The 25,119-nt window shown below is 31.6% G+C and overlaps 3 protein-coding genes across 6 annotated transcripts; all 3 read right to left on the reverse strand.

Annotated features, from left to right (window-relative positions):
- Positions 1–14,713: 14,713 nt before the first annotated feature.
- On the reverse strand, positions 14,714–16,158 carry LOC121219119 ((+)-neomenthol dehydrogenase). 4 transcript variants are annotated; one of them, XM_041096778.1, is made up of 5 exons: positions 16,053–16,158; positions 15,733–15,979; positions 15,593–15,646; positions 15,352–15,522; positions 14,714–15,267 (listed from the first exon to the last, which is right to left on the reverse strand). In XM_041096778.1, exons 1-5 carry the CDS (start codon positions 16,070–16,072, stop codon positions 14,890–14,892), a joined length of 870 nt encoding a protein of 289 aa, XP_040952712.1. In that variant the 5' UTR covers positions 16,073–16,158; the 3' UTR covers positions 14,714–14,889. The 4 variants fall into 4 exon arrangements, with proteins under 4 accessions (XP_040952712.1, XP_040952710.1, XP_040952711.1 ...); XM_041096776.1 differs by having other exon boundaries at positions 15,352–15,528; XM_041096777.1 differs by lacking the exon at positions 16,053–16,158 and having other exon boundaries at positions 15,733–16,011.
- A 908-nt stretch (positions 16,159–17,066) lies between these two features.
- On the reverse strand, positions 17,067–19,071 carry LOC107954548 ((+)-neomenthol dehydrogenase). The gene is made up of 5 exons (XM_016890141.2): positions 18,807–19,071; positions 18,258–18,504; positions 18,106–18,180; positions 17,719–17,895; positions 17,067–17,620 (listed from the first exon to the last, which is right to left on the reverse strand). Exons 1-5 carry the CDS (start codon positions 18,824–18,826, stop codon positions 17,243–17,245), a joined length of 897 nt encoding a protein of 298 aa, XP_016745630.2. The 5' UTR covers positions 18,827–19,071; the 3' UTR covers positions 17,067–17,242.
- A 433-nt stretch (positions 19,072–19,504) lies between these two features.
- On the reverse strand, positions 19,505–22,416 carry LOC107954549 (salutaridine reductase). The gene is made up of 5 exons (XM_016890142.2): positions 22,203–22,416; positions 21,898–22,144; positions 21,194–21,271; positions 20,942–21,121; positions 19,505–20,029 (listed from the first exon to the last, which is right to left on the reverse strand). The coding sequence occupies exons 1-5, from the start codon at positions 22,235–22,237 to the stop codon at positions 19,646–19,648; spliced, it is 924 nt and encodes a 307-aa protein (XP_016745631.1). The 5' UTR covers positions 22,238–22,416; the 3' UTR covers positions 19,505–19,645.
- Between the last annotated feature and the right edge of the window lie 2,703 nt (positions 22,417–25,119).

A 25,119-nucleotide genomic window follows, 5' to 3' on the forward strand; every position in this document is an offset into this window, starting at 1 on the left:
CCGTGTGCGACCCGACTTGACTCAGGGAAAATCCACGCGTTTTGTTTCAATGGCCTATTTGTGTGCTTAGTCCTTCTCTTTTCTCGATTTGTTTGAATTTAATCCTTTTGTTTTTTAATTTTTCCACTTAATTTGATCTTGTTTTCAATTTCGTCCTCCGTCAGTTGAGGAGACAAAAACGGCGCCGTTTCCTGTGATCTGACTTGATTATGAAACTTGTGCGTTTATTTTCTGTTTTAGTCCCTCGATTTTTAATAAAATACAAATTTGATTCTTCTTTTGTTTTATATTTATATTGGATGCCTATTCAATTTTGTTTTTATTTCAACTTAATCTTTGATCGATTATTTTATTTCATTTTGTTTTTTTTCCTCTAATGATGTTTCAACTTTAATTAAACTTTTATTAACTTAATTTCAAATTAAATTAGCTCTTATTTTGACATATTTATTATTTATTTTTAGTATTATTTTAATATTTCAAATTAACATGCTTTAAATTTATCATACATTATTTTTTTTAAAAGGTCTATTATATACTTTTATTTTCAAACTTGACATGTTATTATTTGATAAATTACTTATTAGTATATATGTTTTATGAGAATTTGATGTAATTTGTATATATTTTAATTTTTATTTTATGCTATAATTTAAAATTCTTTTTATATATTTCTATATGTTAAATGTTTACATAATAATATTTTTTTTAGAAATACAATTGTTCTTATATATATAACTTATTAAATTATTCTTTTTCAAGTATATATATTAATGTTTTGATTTTATTATGATTATTAATTTTAAGTGTTTTAATATATTTGTATAGGTATTTTAAATGATTTTATTCATATGTAATTAATTTCTTTTAAAATTTACTAATGTGCCTTATATATCCCATTTTTCATGTATATTAGTATATATGTATTATTACTATTATTTATATATATATATGTATAAGCTTTGTTTGAATTTATTTTCAATTCATTTTTTAATATTTTTTTCCTTAAGTCTATTTTGAAGTCTGTATGTAATTTATTGGAAAATTTTTATACATAGAACATATTTATCATATTTTTTTTGTCTTAGTATATCTTTTAAAATAGATGATAGATTTATTTAGTTTTCGAGTTTTGATATTGATATTTATATAATGTGATTAAAATTATTGTTGCTATTCTTATTTGTATTTTTTTTTTGCTCATTTAACTATCTTTTACATCATACATTGATATTCAATCATATTACATTTGTTTTAAAAATGGTGTTTCATTAAAGCATTAAAATCATTTTATTTTCATAAATTTTCAAAATATTCGGTGTTCATGATTCTCGAGAGGATTGTGCCCTAACTTACTGGGCTTCAATTCTTTACGATGAATTTAGATAGTCAAGTATTTATTTTACAATAAAATTATTCAATTTCTAAATAAAAGTTCTTTAGAATTTCGAAATGCCGGACCCTAACTCACTGGATCTGACAATTTTGCTACCTCGAATTAAGGGTTTTTAAAATAAAGGCAATATTCGGTGTTTTGGAATTTCGAGAAATTGAACCCTAACTTACTGAGTTCTAATTTGTCGTTTGACCTAAATAACCAAGTATCCTTCTCAAAATGCATGAGTTTTAAAAGTTAAAAGATACACTTAATTTTGAAGATTAAACTATTGCACCCTAACTTACTGAGTGTGATAACTTATTTCTTTGAAATGAGTGCGTCTTATCACTCAATTTGATTTATTCAAAATTTCTTTTCAAAGGATCATATTTTCGTATCTTTTCAAATTTTCAATATTAAGACATTAAGCAATCAATTCGGTACCAATTTTTGGGCGTCGCGAGGGTGCTGACCCTTCCTCGCACGTAACTGACTCTCGAACCTGTTTTCTCACGTTTCAAAGACCTAAATCGATATTTTAGTAAATCAATATGTTTTATTAAAATCTCAAGGTGACCCGATCACACCTCGAAAAAGGATTGGTGGCGACTCCATTTTCATTTTCAAAGTCGATTCTTGTTTTTCAAATAAAAAATGGTTTCGACAATTAAATTATCGAATGATTTAAAGTTTAAATGTTCCCGATTGTATGGTAATGCTCCGTAACCCTATTCCAATGATGGAAACGGATTAGGGGTGTTACAAGGACCCAAGTAGAATAGATCCTAAAATCTTTTATGGATTTATTCACTTGTAACGTTCATAGTGAGGCATACCTAAATCCTGAGTGGATGGCGGGCTATGTATGCGTGACTCATACACTTTGACGTAAGTAAAAACCTAAGTTCAAATAGATAAGAAACCGAAAGCTAGTGCGTTGGGTGCACAACTTCTGTAGTATGTAGCATTATTCACAAAAGTGGAATTCATAGCCCAAAACATGAGTATATGATTTCCTCTCATTGGCATTACATGGTTGATGACAAGTAAACGTGGTCACAGGTCGTCTGTCTTTATGATGGATGACTTGATCACTATTTGCTAGTGGTTGACTTTTCATGAAAGAAGATGTATGGTTACCATGAGATAAAATAGGATCATATTAGGAGAAAAAAATTTATCCCAAAGAGATTAAGGATATCTTATGAGGGTAACACACTTATGACAAGGTCATTGGATGAGCACTGAGTAGTCACTTTTGTAATGGTATGTCGTTGGGCAGAGCTTAGTCATGATACTATAGTGGAATGACTTTGCAACTAAATGAGTTTATAATTAATAGGAGAAAAGCTGAAACTTAATTATAAATCATTTGAGCCTCAACTACATATGTCCAATCGGTCATTCTGCTAGTTTGTTGAAACCAAAAATGAATTGTTTGTTTTGAATAGGAATGAATAGAAAAAAAGAAATGAGAAACATTTAGGAATGATTATGACCTTCGAAATGGAGAAATAGAATCATATGGAAATGAATGTAGGTTTCCAAAAATGGAATGAAAATTTGCAATCTTATATGGATTACTTAAAAATGATCAGAAGAATGAGTTTATGTTTTTGGACTATTTCGAAGCCCAAAAATGAAAATAAATCATTAGGTCATAGTGAACATGTTGAGTTGTGAAACATTAAACATATTTCCTCGAATACCAGAGCAAATTCATCAAAATTTTATTAAGGGTAAAATCACCAAAATTTTGTTAGGGTAAAATAGGGATGAGAAAATTATTTTATATATAAATATTAAAGTTTATTTTGGGAAATAAAAAATTTAAATCGGGTTGGATCAAATTATAGAGTTCTCAGTCAAAAAGTCCCAAGAAGTACTCGTAATTGGACCCGATGTGAGAGAGTCTCAAAAACCTGATGTAATATGAAGGGGGCGGCAACCCTCGGAGGAATACTAGGGTGTGTCGTCCACCCCTCTCCTACTCTAAGAAGGAAGTTTTTCTATTTGAAATAAACCACTACAACTCAACAAGAGCTCTACTTTCTCATCCTATAAATAGATGGCATCGGTAGAGCTATTTACAAAATTTTTGAGAGATTGTTATTCTGCTAAAAAATAGAGAGAATTAGTTCTTAACTATTAAGTATATTTTTCCCAAATAACAATTCTACTAGTTTCTATAAAGAAGAGAGAATTTTTGTTTTCACCCCAAAGGGAGAGAAAACTTTTTCTAGTTATGTATTTTGATTCAATTGGTTCAAGCCTACACTCAAAGTAGTTCGTGGCACGAGATAGCAGAGAAGATCGTTTGGTTGAAAGTTAGTAAAAATGAATGTTCGTTAAGCCGAAAACACATGTATGAATTTGGTTAAGGTTTATTTCTATAAATATCACAAACCGATTCAGTTTTAAAAATTTTAATTTTCCGCTCAAACCAAATTTTTACAATAAGGAGACCCAATGTCAGTCATTGGTTAGCTGACATTTACTTCTTTGGTTTTCAAATTCTTATCCTCCCTATTTCCTGGCAAACTGCCTGCCATGGTTAGTCCTTAGTGGACTCTATTTTTTGCTAACACGAGTGATTTAGCCCCCGTATGACCTCGGCGGGCTTAGCCGCCTCTAGTTTCCCTTTTATCAACAAACCCTTAAGTTTCGTTCCCTCATCTAGTACATCCTCCATTACAGGATTATTCGTTAAGATCTGTAACCTCATACCCGCGTGTACTTCATAATTTACATGGTAAATCCTCGTAAGGGGGTTCACCTTATTCTGTCAGCCTTAGAGTTCATTCCAACTTCGCAACCTTTACCAATCCATCATCGAGTTAGGATCTTATACCTTATGATTCTTATGTTCACCTTACCAGTTAATTCTTCATAATGCCATAGCAGAGTTATGGTATCTCACTCTTTTTCTTCGTATTAAATGTCTTGGCGGACGTTCCCCTGTCTTCTGTCCTGGTGGGAGTTATCACACCTTCAGTCCTGGTGGATGTTACCCGTGTTTATTGTCCCGGTTGACTATTCCATTTTCCATAGAATAGTTATGCTTTTACACATTAGACATCTTTAGAGGTGTCATCTCAAAGGACCTTACCTGTAACACCCCTTAACCCCAAACCGTCGCCGAAACAGGGTTACGAGGCATTACCAGACATATCAAACAATTTACAAATAATTTTTCAATAAATAACCAACATATTAAAATAAATCATAAATTCATATAAATTTTACTAATTGACTTCATTCATTTTTTCTTATAAATTTCGGCAGCATTTCTGTTTATTTTTACATAAAACCCCCTGCAAATTTTAAATCGCAACCAAAACAATCCCAGTAATTCAACCAATACATTTATATACTTAAATTATACTTGACATATTGACATAACAACTTAATTAATGAAAATCCTATTATCATTTCTAACTAATTCATAAAACTAATCAAGCCATTTCAATTCGATACCAATGCTATAAATAAATTCTACCATTTTACTAATATAATCATCAAAACATCAAATACTTTTTTTGTTACAACAAAATTATATAACATACCAAAATAACCATTATAATTCTTATGTACATGCCACTTTCATTTAAGGAAGAAAACATCACTGAAATCTTTATGTCGGAGTCGGGATTGTCTTGGATGCTGAACCGAGACTCTGACTCCTTTTTAACCTGCGCACAGAAACAACCGTACGCTGAGTATTTTATACTCAGTGGTATTACCATAATTCAAATTATAATAGTAAGAAAGTAATAGAATTACCAAGCATGTAACTATCCATCTTCTTAATTATCAATTAATTCTTAAACTATCATCAATTAACAATAACAATAAAATATATAGCTATTCTTCAATTTCAATCACATATCACATGTAACAAATTCAATTGATTTTCTCATTTCAATTATTCACCCTATTAACAATCTGGACTTTGACGGATACACAGATTCCAACCCAAACACACCAGTACGGCACATTGTGTCTAAAACGGTACATAGTACCTGATCAGTATACGACACATAAGTGCCTGAAACGACACACGAGGTGTCTGATACGACACGTAAAGTGCCTGAGATACGACACATAAAATGCCTGATCGGCAAAGCCGATGAATCCCGTACTCTTCCAAATCCTATGGCATGCCAATTATATCTGACTCAGTCCGACTAGTTAATAGGTTATTTCAATTTCACAATCCAATTTTCACCTTTATTTCAATAATTCATTTTCAATATCAATTATACTTTTTCATTCACTAATCAAAACACAATTCAATACCAACACATACTTTTAAAATTCACATTTCAATTAAATTTTACTTTTCCATTTTCAAGTCAATATTCATTTCAATTCCACACATATATCCATTATTCAATTGAATTTCTTTCAACTTAATAATAATACTTACCTTATATTTCACTTACCTTATTATTTGCTTACCATACATATAATTTAAATTTAACATTAAAATAATAAATAATTTGAATTATAGTAATAAAAACCCGAATTTGCTCGATTATTCCTCAATAACCTTCTCTTTTCGTTTGTGTGCCGATGCCTCGAGTTCCTTGTTAGCTACGAAAATAATAATAATTTACACTATTAATTACAACATTAATTTATAATAATAATAGAATTTCTATCTAATTTATACTTTAATTCCAATTTAATCCTAACTAAATTTATTTACTTTTCTAATTTAATTCACACTCTATTTCTATTCAAATTTCTTCTAAACTCAAATTTATCTACTAATTTTTCAGCATTTTTCACTAATTTCGAATTTTCCTCAATTTAGTCCCTACAAAATAAAACTTATAGCTTACTTTACAATTTAATCCCTTCATCAATTCTAACTTAAAATCCATTCAATTAAATCCCTAATTCAACAATTTATTCAACATGAACCATGCTTAAAAACCTATGAACTTACAAAATATCAACTTAATTCCATCAAAACTTTGTTTTAAAGCTTCTAAATCATCAAAACTAAATAAAAAGGGCTTAATTGACTTACCAATCAAAGCTTTAAACCTTAAACCTTTAGTTTTTCTTTTTTCTTACTCTGTTTCGAATTCCTCTGTTCTTTCTTTCTTTTTGTTTCTTTCTTTTGTTTTCTTTTATTTGTTCACTAATTTAATTACTTTAATATAATAATAATTAAAACAAATATCTATTTAGTAATTAAATATAAGTATTACAAATGTATGTATTTTATTAATACACTTGTATTAAATTATCACCATACATTTGTCTTTATTTAATTTATTTCTTAATATAATATTTATAATATAATTAATTTAATAATATACTTTATAATTAATTTATATATTTATATACATAAATAATATAAAAATCTAAGATTTTTACAATCTTATGCCGCCTCAACCTCCAAATGTGGCTTAATTGCCCATTTGGTCCCTATTATTTTCCTTTAATGTATAATTAAACTTTTACCCTTTATTTAATTTAATCTTTTTTGCTAATTACCCTTAATTAGGCTAAATTCACCTATCTAAAACCTAATTAAACACACAACTAGTCTAGTAAATATTTCTAATAATTATTTTCAAACTCAATTTACTAAGACGGAGGCCGGATATTATACTTTTCCAATGCTCGTGAATTTTTGGGTCATTACATTACCGTCGTCGCGGTGTCACCCCATAGAGTCTGCTGACCGCCGTCGCGATGATGCTTTATGGAACCTAAATACGATCATCATGGTGTCGTCTCGAATGACCTTTTTCACGTATCACATTGATGCTTGAACACCGAAGTGTCTCCCCCGTAAGGCCCGGATCTTCGCGCATCGCAGTTTACTCCCTACGATCTTAGATGACAGTATCTTATCGAAATTTCACTTTCCTTTTCCCTATTCATCCGCCCATTTCTTCATTTGTCATCTAACATTGATGCTCGAACACCGTAGTGCTCCATCCGCAAGGCCCGGAGCTTCGCACATCACAATTTGCACTCAACAATACTATATGGTAGTATCTAATAGAATTACCCCTTTTTCCAATCCTAACTTTGTCTAACCCATCAATATTTCCCATCGTATTTCACAATTTAACACTAAGTATCATCATAATAAACATAATAACGTGGAGCACGCCAATCTTATACATGGATTAATATGGCCATTTAATGCATATCGACATACATGCGATGCTCTATTACCCATACAACCTTATACATGCATAGCATTCTCAGGCAACAACGATATTACAACATTGTAAGACTCATCCTGGACTCAACACAAATTCTTTCCATCCATAAAACATCCAAAAATGGAGTAGAGAATCTCACCTAAATTCCCTTATTCTTATCAATATAGCTTGTCCATACGCTAGAGCCTCCTTTGTCCTAACAGCTAAGCATAACAATCATTTATCAATTATCTTAAAGGCATTCAAACCTTAAAACCCAGAATCCACAATTTCATAGAAGTGTTAAGAGTTTTACTCTACTTCTTCCCTCAATCCACAAGTTCATAGGGATCAGGAAACTTACTAGTTCCTAGTTTCTTTACTTCTAGACTCCAAATCACACGATGGCTACAACATGCAGAGCTTCTACACATACGCACATATATATACTCCATAGGCATGGTCTCCATAGACCATTTCCACCGCTAAATCCTAATCATTTTGTCCATACTAAGATTGAAATCTAAACATTCCCAAACCAGCCACTTAAGTTTCTAAGTATCTCATTAAAGTCCAATAATTTCTATTCCTATACAATCGACTCCCCGGCTCTTCCTTGAGTTTGGGTCCTTAGGAGATCCAAGTGAGACACTCACCTAGTCGGATGGATACGGATCACACACTATCATCAAGATGGTAGAAACATGTTTATCTTGGTACTTAGAATTGTGGAATGTATATAAGGTCTTTGGTTATGTAAATGGTCAATCCCTAAATGTGAATGTCAAGGTTGAATGTGTGGTTATGGTCATGATTGTATGCTAAGCTTGATATGTGGTCTAGCTAAGCTTAGATTTGTCCATGAGTTGTATACCATTTGAATAATTGGTTGTAAAGGTTGCATATGATATTATTGCATAAATTCGTATGCCATGATGAATTGATTAATTGAGATGAACCTATGTTTTGTGAGGATTTCCATTATAGGTCACAAAAATTGCCAAACTATGTTGGATGTTATGTTGAAATTTAAAAAGGTTATGAGTTGTAGTGGTCTATCGACCAAGTCACAACACCATTATATGGATGTTGATATGGATGTCGCGACACTGGTTGAAAAAGCAGATGAACTTGTAGTATACTATTTGCAAAGTCGTGACACCATCCCATGGATGTCGCGACACCAATTATCTTTATCATGACATCCCCTATTTGAGATCACCATGCCAACTCATGGTCTTCAATGTCACGAAATTGCACCTCGGTGTCGCGACGCCAACTCAGTGAATTTTAGAAATTTTACATTTTAGTCCCCAAGTTGTGATGCTTGCCTACTATTTTGGAGGTTGCGGCATCATTCCCATGATGTTGTGACATCAACCCGAGACATTTTGAAACTTTAAATTTTAGTCTTCCAATGGTCTTGAGATATTAAAAAAGCTTTTGTATGCTTGCATAAACCCCTGTTCAGATTAAGTTATGATATAATGATGTAATGATCATGTTAGTGATTATAAATTGTTGAATTTATATAAATTATGTTATATTTGAATGTAGTTGCTCCGACTGCGAATGTGACATATTGTAGCTCAAACCCGACAATCGGGTCAGGCAAGGGGTGTTACAACAGACAACTTTTTTTTTAGATTTTAGATGAATAATCCAATTTCAGTTTAGGTCCCTATAATATGCTCAAATTTTAAATTTAAATTTTATACTTTAATATTTTTTTCATTCATCTTATTGACACCTGTCCAAATTACAAACTAAGATTTTTTTTCAAGAGATTTTAAATGAATGGTCCAATTTCAGTTTTGGTCCCTATAATATGTTCAAATTTTTAAATTCAATTTTTATACTTTAATTTTACTTCTACTTTATAATATCATAGTAGTCTAAATACTTCATCCGGATTAAAATGTTGACATACACATGTCTAAATACACAACCTTTTACTTTTTTTAGATTATATAATAATGATCAAATTTTAGTTTTGGTTCATATATTATGCTCAAATTTGAAATTTAATCTCTATACTTTAATCTTTGACATAATTTGGCACTCAACTTTTATAATGTCATTGTTAGTCTAAATACTTCATTCTGATTAAATTGTTGATGTACATATGTCTAAATACATACCCTCTTACTCTTTTTTGTTTTTTTGTTTTTTGTTGAGATTATATAACAATGGCCAATTTTCAATTTTAGTTACCATACAATGCTCAAATTTGAAATTTAATCTCTATACTTTAATTTTTGACATGATTTAGTATTTCAATTTTTAATGTCATTAGTTAGTCTAAATATCTTCTTATAATTAAAATATAAATGGAAAATTTAAGAATTGCCAACACTTTTAAAATTCTTTGTTAAATTGAAGTTATTTTATTCTCATTTTTTTTGTTACATGGCTATTAAATGAGTTTTTTTTTTCAAATTTCCACATGTCTAACCAGCGATATTAACAAAATAATAATAATGAAGTTAACAATTAAACCTTTTTTTTTATAATCTAAAAAGTAAAAGACTAAATTTCTAAAAAAACATATTGAGATTAATTAACCCAATACGAAGTGTAGTGGAATCTATACTAGTATATTATTATAAGAATGATAGAAATAATAATATTTAAAGAAAGGAGGAATAGGTTGTTCATCATAAACTTTGTAAGTTTGTTTAAAAATAATACCAATTGTTTCAAATGTTTTTAAAATAAAACGATGTGTTGATGCAATGCATTAAATAATATTATAAAATGTGGAAGTATTTTACATATAAAAGATATGAAATAATTAAATAATTATATATGTATTAATAATATTATGGGAGTTAATTAAATGTATGTTTTAATAAAAATACAATAAATCCATACGTATTAATTCGCATTATTATTAATTAATGACAAATAAATTATTTTATAACTATAATCATTATTACTATCTACTCGCATTATACTATTTAAATTTATTATTAAATTCAAATTTTGATAGATTTCCACAGCACTAATTTTATTTTTTTACGGGAAATAGTTGGATTGCATTTATTAAACTGTTGTAGGAACAAGCATAGCATCCAACGTAATGAATGAGCTGCACCCCTCCTGACTAGGTATCAAACATGGCAGAAACCAAAAACCCATTCAGAAAAAACGAACCGCCTCTTCCATAGAAAATACAAAATCAGAGACGATCAAACTTGAAGCAACCATCTCCGCCGCCGTTAGTCCGACGATTCTTGCCATTGTTTATCTTTCTCCACTTCTGCAACAACGAACAAGAGGACTCCTACTATCAGATAAGTGTTCTCCCCTCTTCTAAGCCTCTCTGCAGCAAGAAGATGTACCAAACCATTTTCTTTCCTCGATGCATGTTCGAAAATCAGAAGCCTCACTCAACGACTTTGAATCTTTAATATAGGCACTAATAATAGATATGTCTTCATGGTCTGCATGCAGTTTTTTATGATCGAATGGGCATCACCTTAAATCACCACGCTCCTGATCCCCAGATCCAGGCCCATTTGCACCGCCTGGAGACATGCAAGTGCTTCAGCCGCAAAAGGAGAAAGTATGTGAGAGTTGATGATCATTCTCGAACACAAAACCATCCCTTCTGAGTTTCTACTCAAATCTAGTAACTTATACTCAAATCATCCTAAAAATTAAAGTTGCGCCAATAAAATAAAGTCGTGACATACAATTTTCTCTAATTAAATTTTTACAAAAATTAGATAGAAATCCAATTTTTTTCTTTTTTAACTCAATTTAAAAGTAAATAATATACAAACTTAATTAGATATTCGGTTATCTGATAGAAACACTTCTTTCTTCCAACCCTCTAATGCTTTTACTCTCTTCATTAGAACTTTTCCTATGTGCAGCAACACGACGACGAAGAATTATGGAAGAAATTCAACTTAAAGAACTCGAATTGCAAAAAAAAAATCACGGAATCCCAAAAAATTGGTGATATAGTTTTAATTTAATTTATTAAATTATTAACCTAAAAATCAAGTGTTCATATGCTAACAAATCCGTAAAAATTATGTTTATTTGCTAATAATTGACCTAACTTTTTCATAAGAATCAAATTTAATAAATTAATATAAGATGCCTACTCATCAATTTTAAAATCCATAATTAGACGATTTAAAGTCCTAACACTTTTGATATTCGAAGTTTACAAAATACCACTACTTGATCTTATTCAACTTTCTGATGTAACGTAGAGAAGTAACGAAATTGCCCACATAAGAGGAGGAATTTACGCAACAATTTTTTTCAGAGAAAATTACACTGGCACCTGCACCTGCACCTGAAGACTGGATTATGAAAGCCACACATATTGCATCTATGATGAGACCCGATGTATCGATCATCAAGGTTTCGGAGATGCGGGCTCACCCCTTACGAAAAACAGACCAGAAGGGCCACCTTTAAGCAACACTGCTAACTTAACTGGAGTTGCAACACCTTCTTCAACAGTTAACTTACCCGTGTTGAGGTTTATATTTGTTTTAACAAAGCCAAGGCAAACATAGTTGATGCAGAAATCTGGGTATTTGTTTGCCACAATTCTTGTGTAGGCTGTTAGAGTTGTATGACTCAAATTCTAAGAAATTGATTGTAAGTTAAACTAAACAAAATATTTTTTTTCTAAAAAATTTAGTATTTATTAGTATAATATATTTAACATTTATTAGCATAGTTTATTTGACTTATTAATTTAGCCTATAAATAAGTTCTTCTACAACCTTAGAAAATACATCTATTAGAGATTAGAACTCATAACACATTTAGAGAATTTTGTGTTTACGTTTTAAGGACTCTTTGTTTTAGGATTTTTCGAGGTTTAGTTTTTTATCTTCATCTTTTATACTCTTCGTTCTTTTATTATTATAGTAAAATTATCTTTTATCGTGGTTTTTATCCCCTTTAGAGGGTTTTTCATGTTAAATTTGTGTGTTTAATTTCTCAATTTATTCTGCTATTTTTTGTTACTTATTGTTTAACCAGATCGATCTTAACAAGTGGTATCAGAGCTAGTTCAATTTTTATAGGTCAGCAGTTTCAGAGATAACAGCAACAAAGTTTAAAATTGAAAAGTTCGATGGTGAGACAAATTTCAATCTGTTGCAAATTCGGATGAGGGCAATTTTAGTTCAAACCGACTTGAAAAAGTTGTTATTAAGAAAAATCCTGAGAATCTAAATCAAACAGAATAGGAAGAGCTTTATGAAAAGACCTTATATGCAATCCAATTGTACCTCGCGAATACGGTATTGCAGAAGGTATTGATAGAGAAGACCTCATCTGCGTTTTGGAAAATGTTAGAAACTCTTTATGCGACTAGTCTTTAGCTAACCGTTTAGTGTTGAAACAACTTTTATTTACATTTCACGTGAACGAAGGTGAGCTTCTTAGAGATTACATCAGTCGATTCATTACTCTTTTAAATGATTTAAAGAAAGTTGAGTTTTATATTGACGATAAAGATCAAGTTATGCTATTATTGTGCTCTTTACTCCCTTCATACAAGTCTTTCAGGGAGACCCTTATTTATGGCAGAGACAAACTCTCGTTCAAAGATGTGAAGGATCATTTGTTGAGTAGAACTCGACAATGAGTTTGGTTTGGATAGCAAAGCAAATAGACAAGCTTTCGTTTTGGTAGCATCAAATAAACGAGACAAAAGGTGCCGCTATTACAAGAAGTTAGGTCACGTCAAAGCAAATTGTTATAAACTGCGAAATAAAAGAGCTGCTGAGAGTAACGAGGAAGATATAACTGTTGCTAATTTGACCTATGAAAGCGGTGATAATTTCTTGTTAGTGTCAACTAGTGATAATTTCAAACTTATGTATAAGTGGATTCTAGATTCGGGATGTTCTTTCCACATGTGTCCCAATAGAAAATGATTCTCCACATACAGTTCGGTAGAAAGTGGAGTTGTGCGGATGTGAAACGATTCATCTACTAAGGTAATTGATATTGGTACTGTTAAAATTAATATACACGATGGGATAATTAGGATACTCTTAGATTTCAAGTATTTACTTTATTTACGAAAGGATCTTATCTCAAAGTAGTTAATGTCATGTTAGAGTGTTAATATGGCAAATATAAATCCTCGATAAAGAAATTGCTACCTTTGCATGGTGTCTGTCATGTTGAGATGGCCAGATGGAGTTGACTAGCTAGACTGAAACAAATGGAAACTATAACAGTATTTTTTTATGCCAATTATTGCACTGATGAACTGAAGAAGGAAACTCCTAATGAACATGGCTTTCATTGTCAAATTAAAACTACTTTAATGTGTGCAGTTGAGATCTCTTTTCACAATTCTCTTTCATTTTCTCCGTATATGAGAGTCTATGTTACTAGTATTTGTGTCTAACAGTCGGATACACGTGTATATTCCATACAGATATGTTAATGTTATATGGGTAAACTACATTTAAAGTCATTAAATTATTAGTAAATTTATATTTTAGTTACTTAACTTTAAAAAGTTACAACATGATCATTAAAGTCAACAAAACTTTTTATTTAAGTCATTGGGCTGTTAAAATCATTGTTGTATAGTCTGCTTTGTTCACACCACTTGCACCTATCGAAAGCTCTCATTTCACTTTTCTTCTACAATCTAATTTTTTTTCTATGAAATAGTTTGATCGTCACAAATATATAAATTAATATCCAAACAAATTTTTTTTTCAATCACTGACACTGACCGTCAGATTAATTTAGATCTAAGGTATATATTTCTACTCATCGATGGTACCAATTGTTGAATCATCTTTGGAGCTTGCTAGTCGAACCTATCCATGTATAATGGAGCAGGTTAGTCAAAACACATGTATTTAAAAAAAAATTGAGGAGTTTGGTGATGATGCTCTTTGATAATATTATTTAAATAGTTAAATGTATCAAAATTTATCAACAACTCCAGATTATTTATCAGGTTTGTCCCGCTCAATTGTGTTTAATCAGCCAGCTTGTTCCTCTCTTGTTTATGAAAGCAGGCCCTTGTTTGCATACAAAAAATGGAGGCATCAACATTTTGTTTCTTGTCCTTAATTTTGCTTGAGACATTGACGTATGCTCATTTAATTTTCACCTAATCTTTTAGCTTTCCAAATCAGAAATGAACAAAGAAACAATTATAGCATCTCATAAAATATTGTAGAACTTTCCCACGTGAAACATTATACCCTATCCGTGGGACCATGTTGTAACATTGTTATTGTAATCGATGATGAAGAGAGAATTGTGAACTAAGTTCCCGACCACTTTGATGGGATTTTATTTATTTATTTATTTATTTTTGTAGTTTCATTCAAATGGTATAGGTTCACCCTGAACGAAAAAGAGGCCGGAAGGGGCACCACCGTTCGGCCAAAGTGCTAACTTGACTGGAATCGCTGCACCTTCTTCGGGGGTTGAATGACCGGTATTGTAATTTATATCGGTTTTGACAAAACCAGGGCAAACACAGTTGATGCAGAAATTTGGATGCTTCTTGGCCAAAATCCTTGTATAGGCATTCATAGCTACTTTTGACACAGTATATGCTGAGAGGCAAGTTGGCCATCCTTTACTTTCGAGTAAACCTTGTTTAAAATCTTTTAGATACTCACTTATCAAGTCACTCAGTTTCTCCTCTGTTGTAAAGCCTGTTAATACTCCTTTGAGCTGTTCACCGACCATATCCTGTTACAAGAAGTTGAGTCGTTAAGTTCCTTTTTGAAGTTTATTATCAAGGTTTTTAGGGTACTATATATTTCATATATCTACCTTTAACATGACTGTAGATGAGGAAATATTTACAATCCTTGGTGATTCAGATATTTGCAGCAATGGAATAAGTGCTTCTGTTGTTCTTTTAGCGCCATAGTAGTTTGTTTCCAGGCATTCTTCAGCTAACTCGTAAGTTTCAGTCGCTTTACTCCATATACTCGAATATTCCTGTATCTTTAACAAAAGAACTCAGGCTATCAGGCTATACTTTATGTCCCCAAAAGCTTTGATGACTTACCTCAGTACCTGAAGCCACTGAAAAGGTTACACCTGATATCCCTGCATTGTTAACCTGCACAAGATCATTGTTTTTAAGAACATCTCTTTTTTTTTCATAGGGTTTTATTAATATGGTATATATGTTTTGATAATTGATACCAAGATATCTAACTTCCCAAATTGTTCCTTTACAAAATCTGCCAAAGAAGCGATGCTTTTGGGTTTTGTCACATCAAGCTGGTGAAAAGCGAGACGATCCGATAAACCGGAGTGTTTCAGACTTTGAAGAGCCTCAACACCTCTTTTCTCATCTCTAGCAGTTAATATCACTATGGTCTCATTTCGGGCTAACTGCTCGCAAATTTCAAGCCCAATACCCTTGTTTGCTCCAGTGACAACTGCATACCTGACAAAAATAGTTAATGTCATGTTAGAGTGTTATTATGGCAAATATAAAACCTCGATTAAGAAATTGCTACCTTTGCATTGTGTCTGTCATGTTGAGATGGTCCAGATGGAGTTGAGTAGCTAGAGTGAAACAAATGGAAACTATAACACTATTTTTTATGCCAATTATTGCACTGATGAACTGAAGAAGGAAACTCCTAATAAACATGGCTTTCATTGTCAAATTAAAACTACTTTAATGTGTGCAGTTGAGATGTCTTTTCAGAATTCTCTTTCATTTTCTCCGTACATGAGAGTCTATGTTACTAGTATTTGTGTCTAACAGTCGGATACACGTGTATATTCCATACGGATATGTTAATGTTATATGGGTAAACTACATTTAAGGTCATTAAATTATTAGTAAATTTGTATTTTTATTACTCAACTTTAAAAAGTTACAAAATGATCATTAAACTCAACAAAACTTTTCATTTAAGTCATTGGGCTATTAAAATCGTTGTTGTATAGCCTTCTTTGTTCACACCACCTACACCTATAGAAAGCTCTTCTTTCACTTTTTTGGTACAATCTAATTTTTTTTACTTAAAATAGCTTTGATCGTCACAAATATATAAATTAATATCCAAACAATTTTTTCTCAATCACTGACACTGACCGTCAAATTAATTTAGATCTAAGGTATATACTTCTACTCATCGATGGTACCAATTGTTTAATCATCTTTGGAGCTTGCTAGTCGAACCTATCCATGTATAATGGAGCAGGATAGTCAAAACACATATATTTAAAAAAAAATTGAGGAGTTTGGTGATGATGCTCTTTGATAATATTATTTCAATAGTTAATGTATCGAAATTTATCAACAAGTACTCCAGATTATTTATCAGGTTTGTCCCACTCAATTGTGTTTAATCAGCCAGCTTGTTCCTCTCTTGTTTATGAAAGCAGGCCCTTGTTTGCATACAAAAAATGGAGGCATCAACATTTTGTTTCTTGTCCTTAATTTTGCTTGAGACATTGACGTATGCTCATTTAATTTTCACCTAATCTTTTAGCTTTCCAAATCAGAAATGAACAAAGAAACAATTATAGCATCTCATAAAATATTGTAGAACTTTCCCACGTGAAACATTATACCCTATCCGTGGGACCATGTTGTAACATTGTTATTGTAATCGATGATGAAGAGAGAATTGTGAACTAAGTTCCCGACCACTTTGATGGGATTTTATTTATTTATTTATTTATTTTTGTAGTTTCATTCAAATGGTATAGGTTCACCCTGAACGAAAAAGAGGCCGGAAGGGGCACCACCGTTCGGCCAAAGTGCTAACTTGACTGGAATCGCTGCACCTTCTTCGGGGGTTGAATGACCGGTATTGTTATTTATATCGGTTTTGACAAAACCAGGGCAAACACAGTTGATGCAGTAATTTGGATGCTTCTTGGCCAAAATCCTTGTATAGGCATTCATAGCTACTTTTGAGATTGTATAGGCAGAGAGAAAGGATGGCCAACCCTTGCTTTCTAATGAACCCTCCTTGAAATCCTTTAGAAACTCGGTGATTAACTCGTCGATTTTCTCTCCTGTATCAGCATCTCTTAATGCTTCTTTGCGCTGTTCGCTGGGTATGTACTGCGACAAATTTGAGAAAATATGGTTTAGTTAATCCAGGTTCCAGTTTAACTCGGTTCTTATTCTCAAGCTGGTCTAAAACAGATCAATGTATTTACCTGTAGCTTGCCCATGCTAGAGGAAATATTGACAATCCTCGGAGAATCAGATAACTGGAGTAAAGGAATGAGTGCTTCGACCGTAGTTTTAGCACCATAGTAGTTTATTTTCAAACATTCTTCTGCTAGCTCGTACGTTTCAATCAGGACTTTGCTCCAAACTGCTTCCACATCTGCCTGCATTTGTATGGTACAAACTTTTGTAAGGGGCCTTGGATTACATAACAATAACACAACCCCAAAACTACAAGTAAAACCCCTTGCGTATTTGAGTCCTCATGTATGTGACACGATTTTCAAACTTGGTTCAGGCCAAAAATAAGAACTTCTAAGCTTTTACAAACTGTTAAAAAGAGAAAACTGCTTCCTAATGGCTTATAAATTTACCTCAGTACCGGAAACTTTTGCAGCTTTTAAAGCCTCATGGTTCATTGTACTTCCGCCTATACCAGCGTTATTCACCTGCAGAAATATACTTATATAGCTACACACATTGTGAAAAAGTTGAGCAGGTAATTGACTATGGTAGTAACTCATACCAGGATATCAAGCTTCCCAAATCTGTTTTTGACAAAGTCTGCCAGACAAGTGATGGTAGCAGGGTCGGTGACATCGAGCCGGTGAAAAACTAGATGATCAGAGAGACCGGATTCTTTCAGCTTTTCAAGAGCCTCGAGACCCCTTTTCTCGTCTCTAGCAGTTAAGACCACCATGACCCCTTTAGAGGCCAACAACTTACATATGGCCAGTCCAATCCCCTTGTTCGCCCCGGTGACAACAGCATACCTGATCGAAGAAGAAGTCAACAAATGTTAAAGCTTTTGGCAGAGATTTAAATAGCGGTACATTACCAAAATAGCGGCCGTTATATAACTGTAGCGGCACCATCTAAAACCGCTATTATATTTTACGTTGTGTGAAATTTTTTTAAAATTCACTATCGCGATACCCGCAATGACCGCAATAACATCCATTATGTCCGCAACTGCGATAAACGCAATGCGACCGAAAACGTGGCCGCGACCGCAATTTAAATCCCTGGCTTTAGGGTAAAACAAATGCAAAACCGCCATCAAAGAAACAGAAACCTTTGGAGGGACTCCGCCATGAGAAGAGAGCTGAAGAAAGAGCACGCTAGCTAGTTGGTTTATTGGAGGTTTTTATCTGATAATCTGTTGGTTAATGTCTTCAATTACGCCGCCATTGGAACTTGTTTGACACCAAAAAGAACAAAAAAGGCAACTTTATGTTCCTTGTACTTTTTGATTCAGCCGTTTGTTTCGAAGTTGACAAGGAGATACTAGTATTTTTGTTGCACATTTTTCTTTTTTCCTGTGTTTACTTCTTCGAAATCAAATGCTGGAAACTTTGGCTGCTTCGCTGTCTCATAGCATGTTGGAACAAGAATATGAACGGCAGCCGTGGTACAATCAAAGCCTGTTTGGTTGGCATGTTTGAGTTTAGTGGGCCTTGGTTGCATCTCGACCGTGATTGATTGGGTTGGATTAAAAAATATATATGAAAATAAAATAAAAATCCAAAAAAATTACTAAAACTCGATTGAATCGGTTCAAATGATTTTGATTTCTAATTTAGTAACAGTTTTTAAATGGTTCAACTCAAAAAACAATTTAACATTATTGTTTGGACCCATAATCTAACTAATTTAAAAAATCACACATCATTATTGACAAAAATCACTTGCATTTTCCTTATTTGATTCGCATATTGCTTACTCTATTAATAAATCTTTCGTTCTATTCTCTTCCAACAAAAGATAAAATAATAGAGTCAAAAGTACACTAATATTTAATTGAGTCTTCCAAAATACACCAACAAAAAGTTTATTATAAGATAAACCATGAAAAACAATAACATTTGGCTGTAATTTTGGGATAATTCACTAAGTTGTAATGTATTATTTTGTTTAAAAACTTGAAACTTGTTGGCAATTGTAGAAAAGACCGGAAGAGGCACCAATGGGTAGCAACGCTACTCTCACTACATTCTCTGCCCCTTGAGCAGGGGTGTAAAATCCAGTGCTGCCGGTAATATCGGTTTTGACAAAGCCAGGGTGCACGCAATTGATGCAAAAAGTGGGGTAATTCTTGGCCAGTATCCTAGTGTAGGCATTCATAGCTGCTTTGGAGACAATATAAGTAGATGGTCCAATATAAGTTGGCCACCCATTGGTTTTCAACGCTCCGTCTCGAAAATCTTCAAGATACTTGTTCAGCACTAATTCCACTCTCTCCTCGCTCAGCTTTTCCACATCGCTTAGCACTTCTTTCGCCCATTTACACGTCATTATCTGAATTCAAAATGCAAAAACATCATCTCTGTTTAAATCTTTAATTTTTTGTAAATTAACAGAATTATCTTATTTTTATATATTTTTATTTCATTATTCCATTTAAAATTATATATATTTAAAAATAGAATCTAAATGATATTAATCCTCGTTAAAATTAATAAAATTTGAATATACAATTTTATAAATCATAAACATTAATTAAGTTTTATTTTCATTGATTATTATTTATGAAAATTCTTATTTAAAATTTTGATAAACTAATCATTTAAATTATAATATTGTAATTCCTGATAGGATTAGATTTAAGAATCAGAGGCTGTTTTTTTTTTTTGAAAAAAAAATGTTGTTGAAAAATTTTAAAATATTTTTTATAAAACAAAAATATGTGAAAATTAGAAAATAATAAAAAGTTAGTTGCGTTGTTTTCATTGAAAAATATTTTGTAGAATTGAAAAAAATTAACTTTAAATTTAATCAATAAATCAACCTTAATTCTAACCCATTTAAGCAAAAATATTATTATCATTTCAATAATTTTTAAATGTAAAATCTCATACCTTAGTTCGAATATAATAACTTTAGTTTATTTTATGTTTTCATTATGAGAAAATAGTTTACTAAACATGTTTTTATATTTTATTATTGAAAATAAATTTTATTTATTTATCAAACCCATTTTTCAAATTTCAAAAATTAAAAAAAAGCTATTTTCTAAAAAATGAAAATAGAAAATATTGGTTAAAATCAAAAGAAATTTTAAATTTGAAAATATTTTTATTTTTTAATTTAAATTCGATTTGAGATATGAATATCCTTGTTGGAACCCGATACAACGCTCCTAATCTATGAACAATTGTAGTAGCAAGTTCAGTAACATGGTATGTGGAAGGTTGTGTAGTAAAAGTTTACCTCCAGTAAACCAAGAAAAGAGGAAACATTGACAATCCTGGCGGAATCAGACAAGTTGAGGAGGGGAAGTAGCGCTTCAACCATTGCTTTCATACCATAGTAATTGGTTTTTAGGCAATCTTGGACCATATCATAAGTTTCACTTGTAATAATCTCATTCCACACTTCCTCCCCTACTGGCTGCTTCCACAAAGCAGATTCTTTTAAATTCCATAAAACAACTCAAAACAAGGATGGAATCCTAAGACTTACCCAATCACTCGCTTTTTCAACAGCGGTAGTTAAAATCTCATAGTTCACATTGGCTCCAGCAATTGCTGCATTATTGACCTACAACACTTTTGATCATTACCATCACCATCATTTTATGTTAATTTCACCCTATTTTTTTGGGTAATTTCTATTCAACGTCATTAAACTATTACTAAGTTTACATTTTAGTCTCTCAATTTCAAAGATGATAAAGAACCACGGACAAATATAATTTTACTATAATGGCAAAAAACGAAGAGTACAAAAGATAGAGATAAAAACTAAACCCCGAAAACAAAGAAATCTCAAAGCGTAAATACAAAATTATCTAAATGTGTTATGAGTTCTAATATCTAATGAGTGTTTTTTCTAATGTTGTAAAAGAATAATAATAAAATAATCTAGACTACTCAGAGTTTGATTAAAACCTAAAAGATTATTTCTCAAATTTGACTGAAATAGGAGTCATACTTAACCGATTAAGTATGTTTTTTTACATACCGACGGTTACTGATTCGCCGAATTAATCATCAAATCACTGCTTAGAGCTCACTAGTTCAGTAGTTCAATCCAGTGATTTAAATGAAAATTTTTAAATAATCTATTGATCATTTTGTAACTTTTTGAAATTAAGTGACTAAATTATAGGTGAAATTTTTAAAATAAAAAAAAAAGGGAAAGAAAAAGGAGGAGAAATTACATACTAAGATATCAAGTTTCCCGAATTGGGTGTTGATGAAAGCAGCAAGAGAAGCAACGCTAAGAGGGTTAGTGACATCGAGCTGGTGGAAAACCAGATTATGAGAAAGACCAGATTCCTTGAGCTTGTCAAGAGCTTGAAGCCCCCTTTTCTCATCTCTGGCAGTTAACACCACGGTGACACCTTTGGAAGCCAACTGCTTACATATTTCCAATCCAATTCCCTTGTTTCCTCCACTCACCACTGCACATCTGTGAAAAAGAGATATTGTGAGGAAGATATGTGAAGAATTTAATTCAATGGGTTTACCTCTTTGTCGCGAGGAAGTCGCATGTTTCCGCCATTTCGTTTATCTCTGCCTTCGGGACTTTGATGGGAGGTGGAGAGCGCTCTTATAAAAGTTGATGCCTTCTATGTGGACCAAATTCTGGAAAATGCAATCTTCAACTTGTCAACTTGTCAACTTGTCTTTAGAATTGTTTATTATTATTATGGAAGAGTGTGTTTAGATTTTAAGTTCAATGAATTGTGAGTTGTGTTTAAATTTATTTTAATTTTAAAGATCGAATCTTTAAAGAGATTAGATAGATTTTTTTTAAAAATTTAAACTTAAATATTCAAATATATATATGTGTGTGTGTGATTATACATAATTTTAAAATAAATGCTTCCTGTAGGAAATGATCTTGAGACAGAGAGGAAAAATGATGGAAATTTACCATAATTTTAAAGAATTAAATTTACCTTTTCACCTTTCTTTTGCAAATGGAACCAATCAGGGGCGAATCAGAATAATTTTACCATAATATTGTTTAATGATGGGTGATCAAAATAGTAGTGTTTTATTGTTTTTTTGTGCCTAAAATGAAAATTTATAAAAGTTGAGCAGCTATAATTTATTATTATCGAGCACTTAATCACCTACAGAAAATTGCACTAAAATTGTTTTAAGTCCGTATACTTTTAATAGATTTGGAATTGAGTTCATTTATTTTTTATTTTAAGGATTTTAGTTCATTTACTTTTTGAATTTAAAAAATATATAATTGTTAGTATTTTTATTTTTATTTGTTACTTCATATGCATTAAAAACATCATTGTTTCTATTGTATGGTTATTATCAGGCCATACTTAGAGTAATGAACATCTTTAACTATCAGGCCATCAAACCATAACATAAGATTAAAAAAAAATTAATGATTATTATGATAGTAAAAATTTAATAATTTTATATGTTTTTTAAAAAGTGACACATGAAAAGGGATGGGTGTTATTGAAATTGAATAAAATGAGTTGTTCAAAAGAAACAAATGAAGAAGAAAAATATAGGCAGCAGCTGATTTTCCTTCTATGTTTTTGGAAAATTAAAAATACCGTTTCTTTTTTATGGTTTTGGAAAACTAAAGAATAAAGATACTCCACTTTGATCAATCTTGGTAAGAGTATTATTTGTCCATGGCTTATTTTTGGAAAAATAGAAGATTTCTTTCTTTCTTTTTACTCTTTCTTTTAATTTCAAGTTAAAATTTGTACTAGTTATTTTTTATGTCTAACTATTGTAATACATATGTATTAAATAAGATTTTTCTTTATATTATTACACTAGTAATCAAACGAGTTATTAATATTACAAAACAATGAAATTACATTTTATAACATCCTACACCCGACCTAGACGTTATGGCCTGATATTGAGAAATTATATAAACTCGTTTAGAAACTCAAAAATAACCCTTGAAAATCGGGTGATCTTAAAAAGTTTTTTTTTTTTTTTGCAAATACCTTTCTAGTTTATTAGAAAATTTGTGTTTAAAATTGTTCATTTTACAGAAAATCATTTAATTGATTACTTTGTTTTACAGCGAAAATTTCAGAGTGTTAAATTTTGAAAATCATGATTCTAATTTGGCAAATCGTGAGCTTTTGTAATTTAACGATAAAATACTAATATCTATCAAACATAAACCAAATCGTAAAGCAAAGTCCGAAAATAGATTTAAAGTCCCAAAAAGTCCAAAATTAAGTTAAAACATAAATTGTCTTGTTTTATTAACCAGAAAATCAATTCAATCTCCCGTGCGTCGCCCAATCCTAAGTTTGTTGATTACCTAAGAAGTCAGAAAATTTGGGTGAGCCTACAAAACTCAGTGTGTAACTCAACCCATACAAATAAATCAGATAGCAAATTCACACAGAAATTAGAAATCGAACAAATTACACAACATGACATACTATGTGATGCAATATGACAAACTGATCATCTCTGTTCATCTCTATACACTACTTAAGGTAATAAATACTCATCCAACCCTACACATCAAAATAGCAAGCATATGTCACTTTTCAAAATAGTGCAGTTAAGCTGCCAAAAATATTGTGCTAATCCGCCAAAATCAAATAGGTATGGTCAAGCGACCAGAACAAATATATGGTTTAAACCACCAGATAAGGCATATAATCAAACTGCCAACACTTCCCCCATCACATCATTATCCCACCCCAATGCATATGCTAAAATATAGAACATACTCATATGCACATAGATGAATCATGCTTAAGCATATCACTACATTTACTCAGATGCAAATATTATATACAAACATGCTATCGAAAGCTACACATACAATGTTGGCATTACAGATGTAACGTCCTGAATAATTTATTTCTGATTCTGTAAATGTTTGACACAAATATCTGTTTGCATCAGTGGTTAAGTGTTCTGGATGTGTGTCTTGGGTTCAAGTCCCACACTTGTCAATTTTGTTATTTTTTATCCAAGCCTTACCCTTAATGAATGGGCTTTTATAAAATTGTCTGTTATTCCACATTAGAATGAGGTTGCTAGTTTGAGTGGTAAGGGAGTTAGTGTGTTGGAGGTCTTGTGTTTAAATTCTTGCACAAGCATGGAATCTGATGTCAAATTTCTTATGTTTTCCCTCTTTCTGACGTTTCTTTTCTCCTTCTCTACAACCCTCTAGTTTGGTTCTTTTTCAATTCGGCTCGTGAATCCATTGTTCGATCGTGCTGTTGGAATTGTCGGGTTTTCCTTTGGGTTTGGGAAGTAAAACTTTGTTTTCGTTAACTTTTGGTTTGGGATTTTTTTTAGCGATGTCAATCTGTAATGATTGATTAGTGGTAATTCGTGTTTAGGAGCAGATTATGGAGTAAGGAATTGCACTTCAACGGTTTAGTACACATTAGAGGTGGTTTGTCATCAGTGGTAAGT

The sequence above is a fragment of the Gossypium hirsutum genome, chromosome D07 (assembly GCF_007990345.1).
Source record: "Gossypium hirsutum isolate 1008001.06 chromosome D07, Gossypium_hirsutum_v2.1, whole genome shotgun sequence".
In the NCBI taxonomy this organism is placed as follows: domain Eukaryota; kingdom Viridiplantae; phylum Streptophyta; class Magnoliopsida; order Malvales; family Malvaceae; genus Gossypium; species Gossypium hirsutum.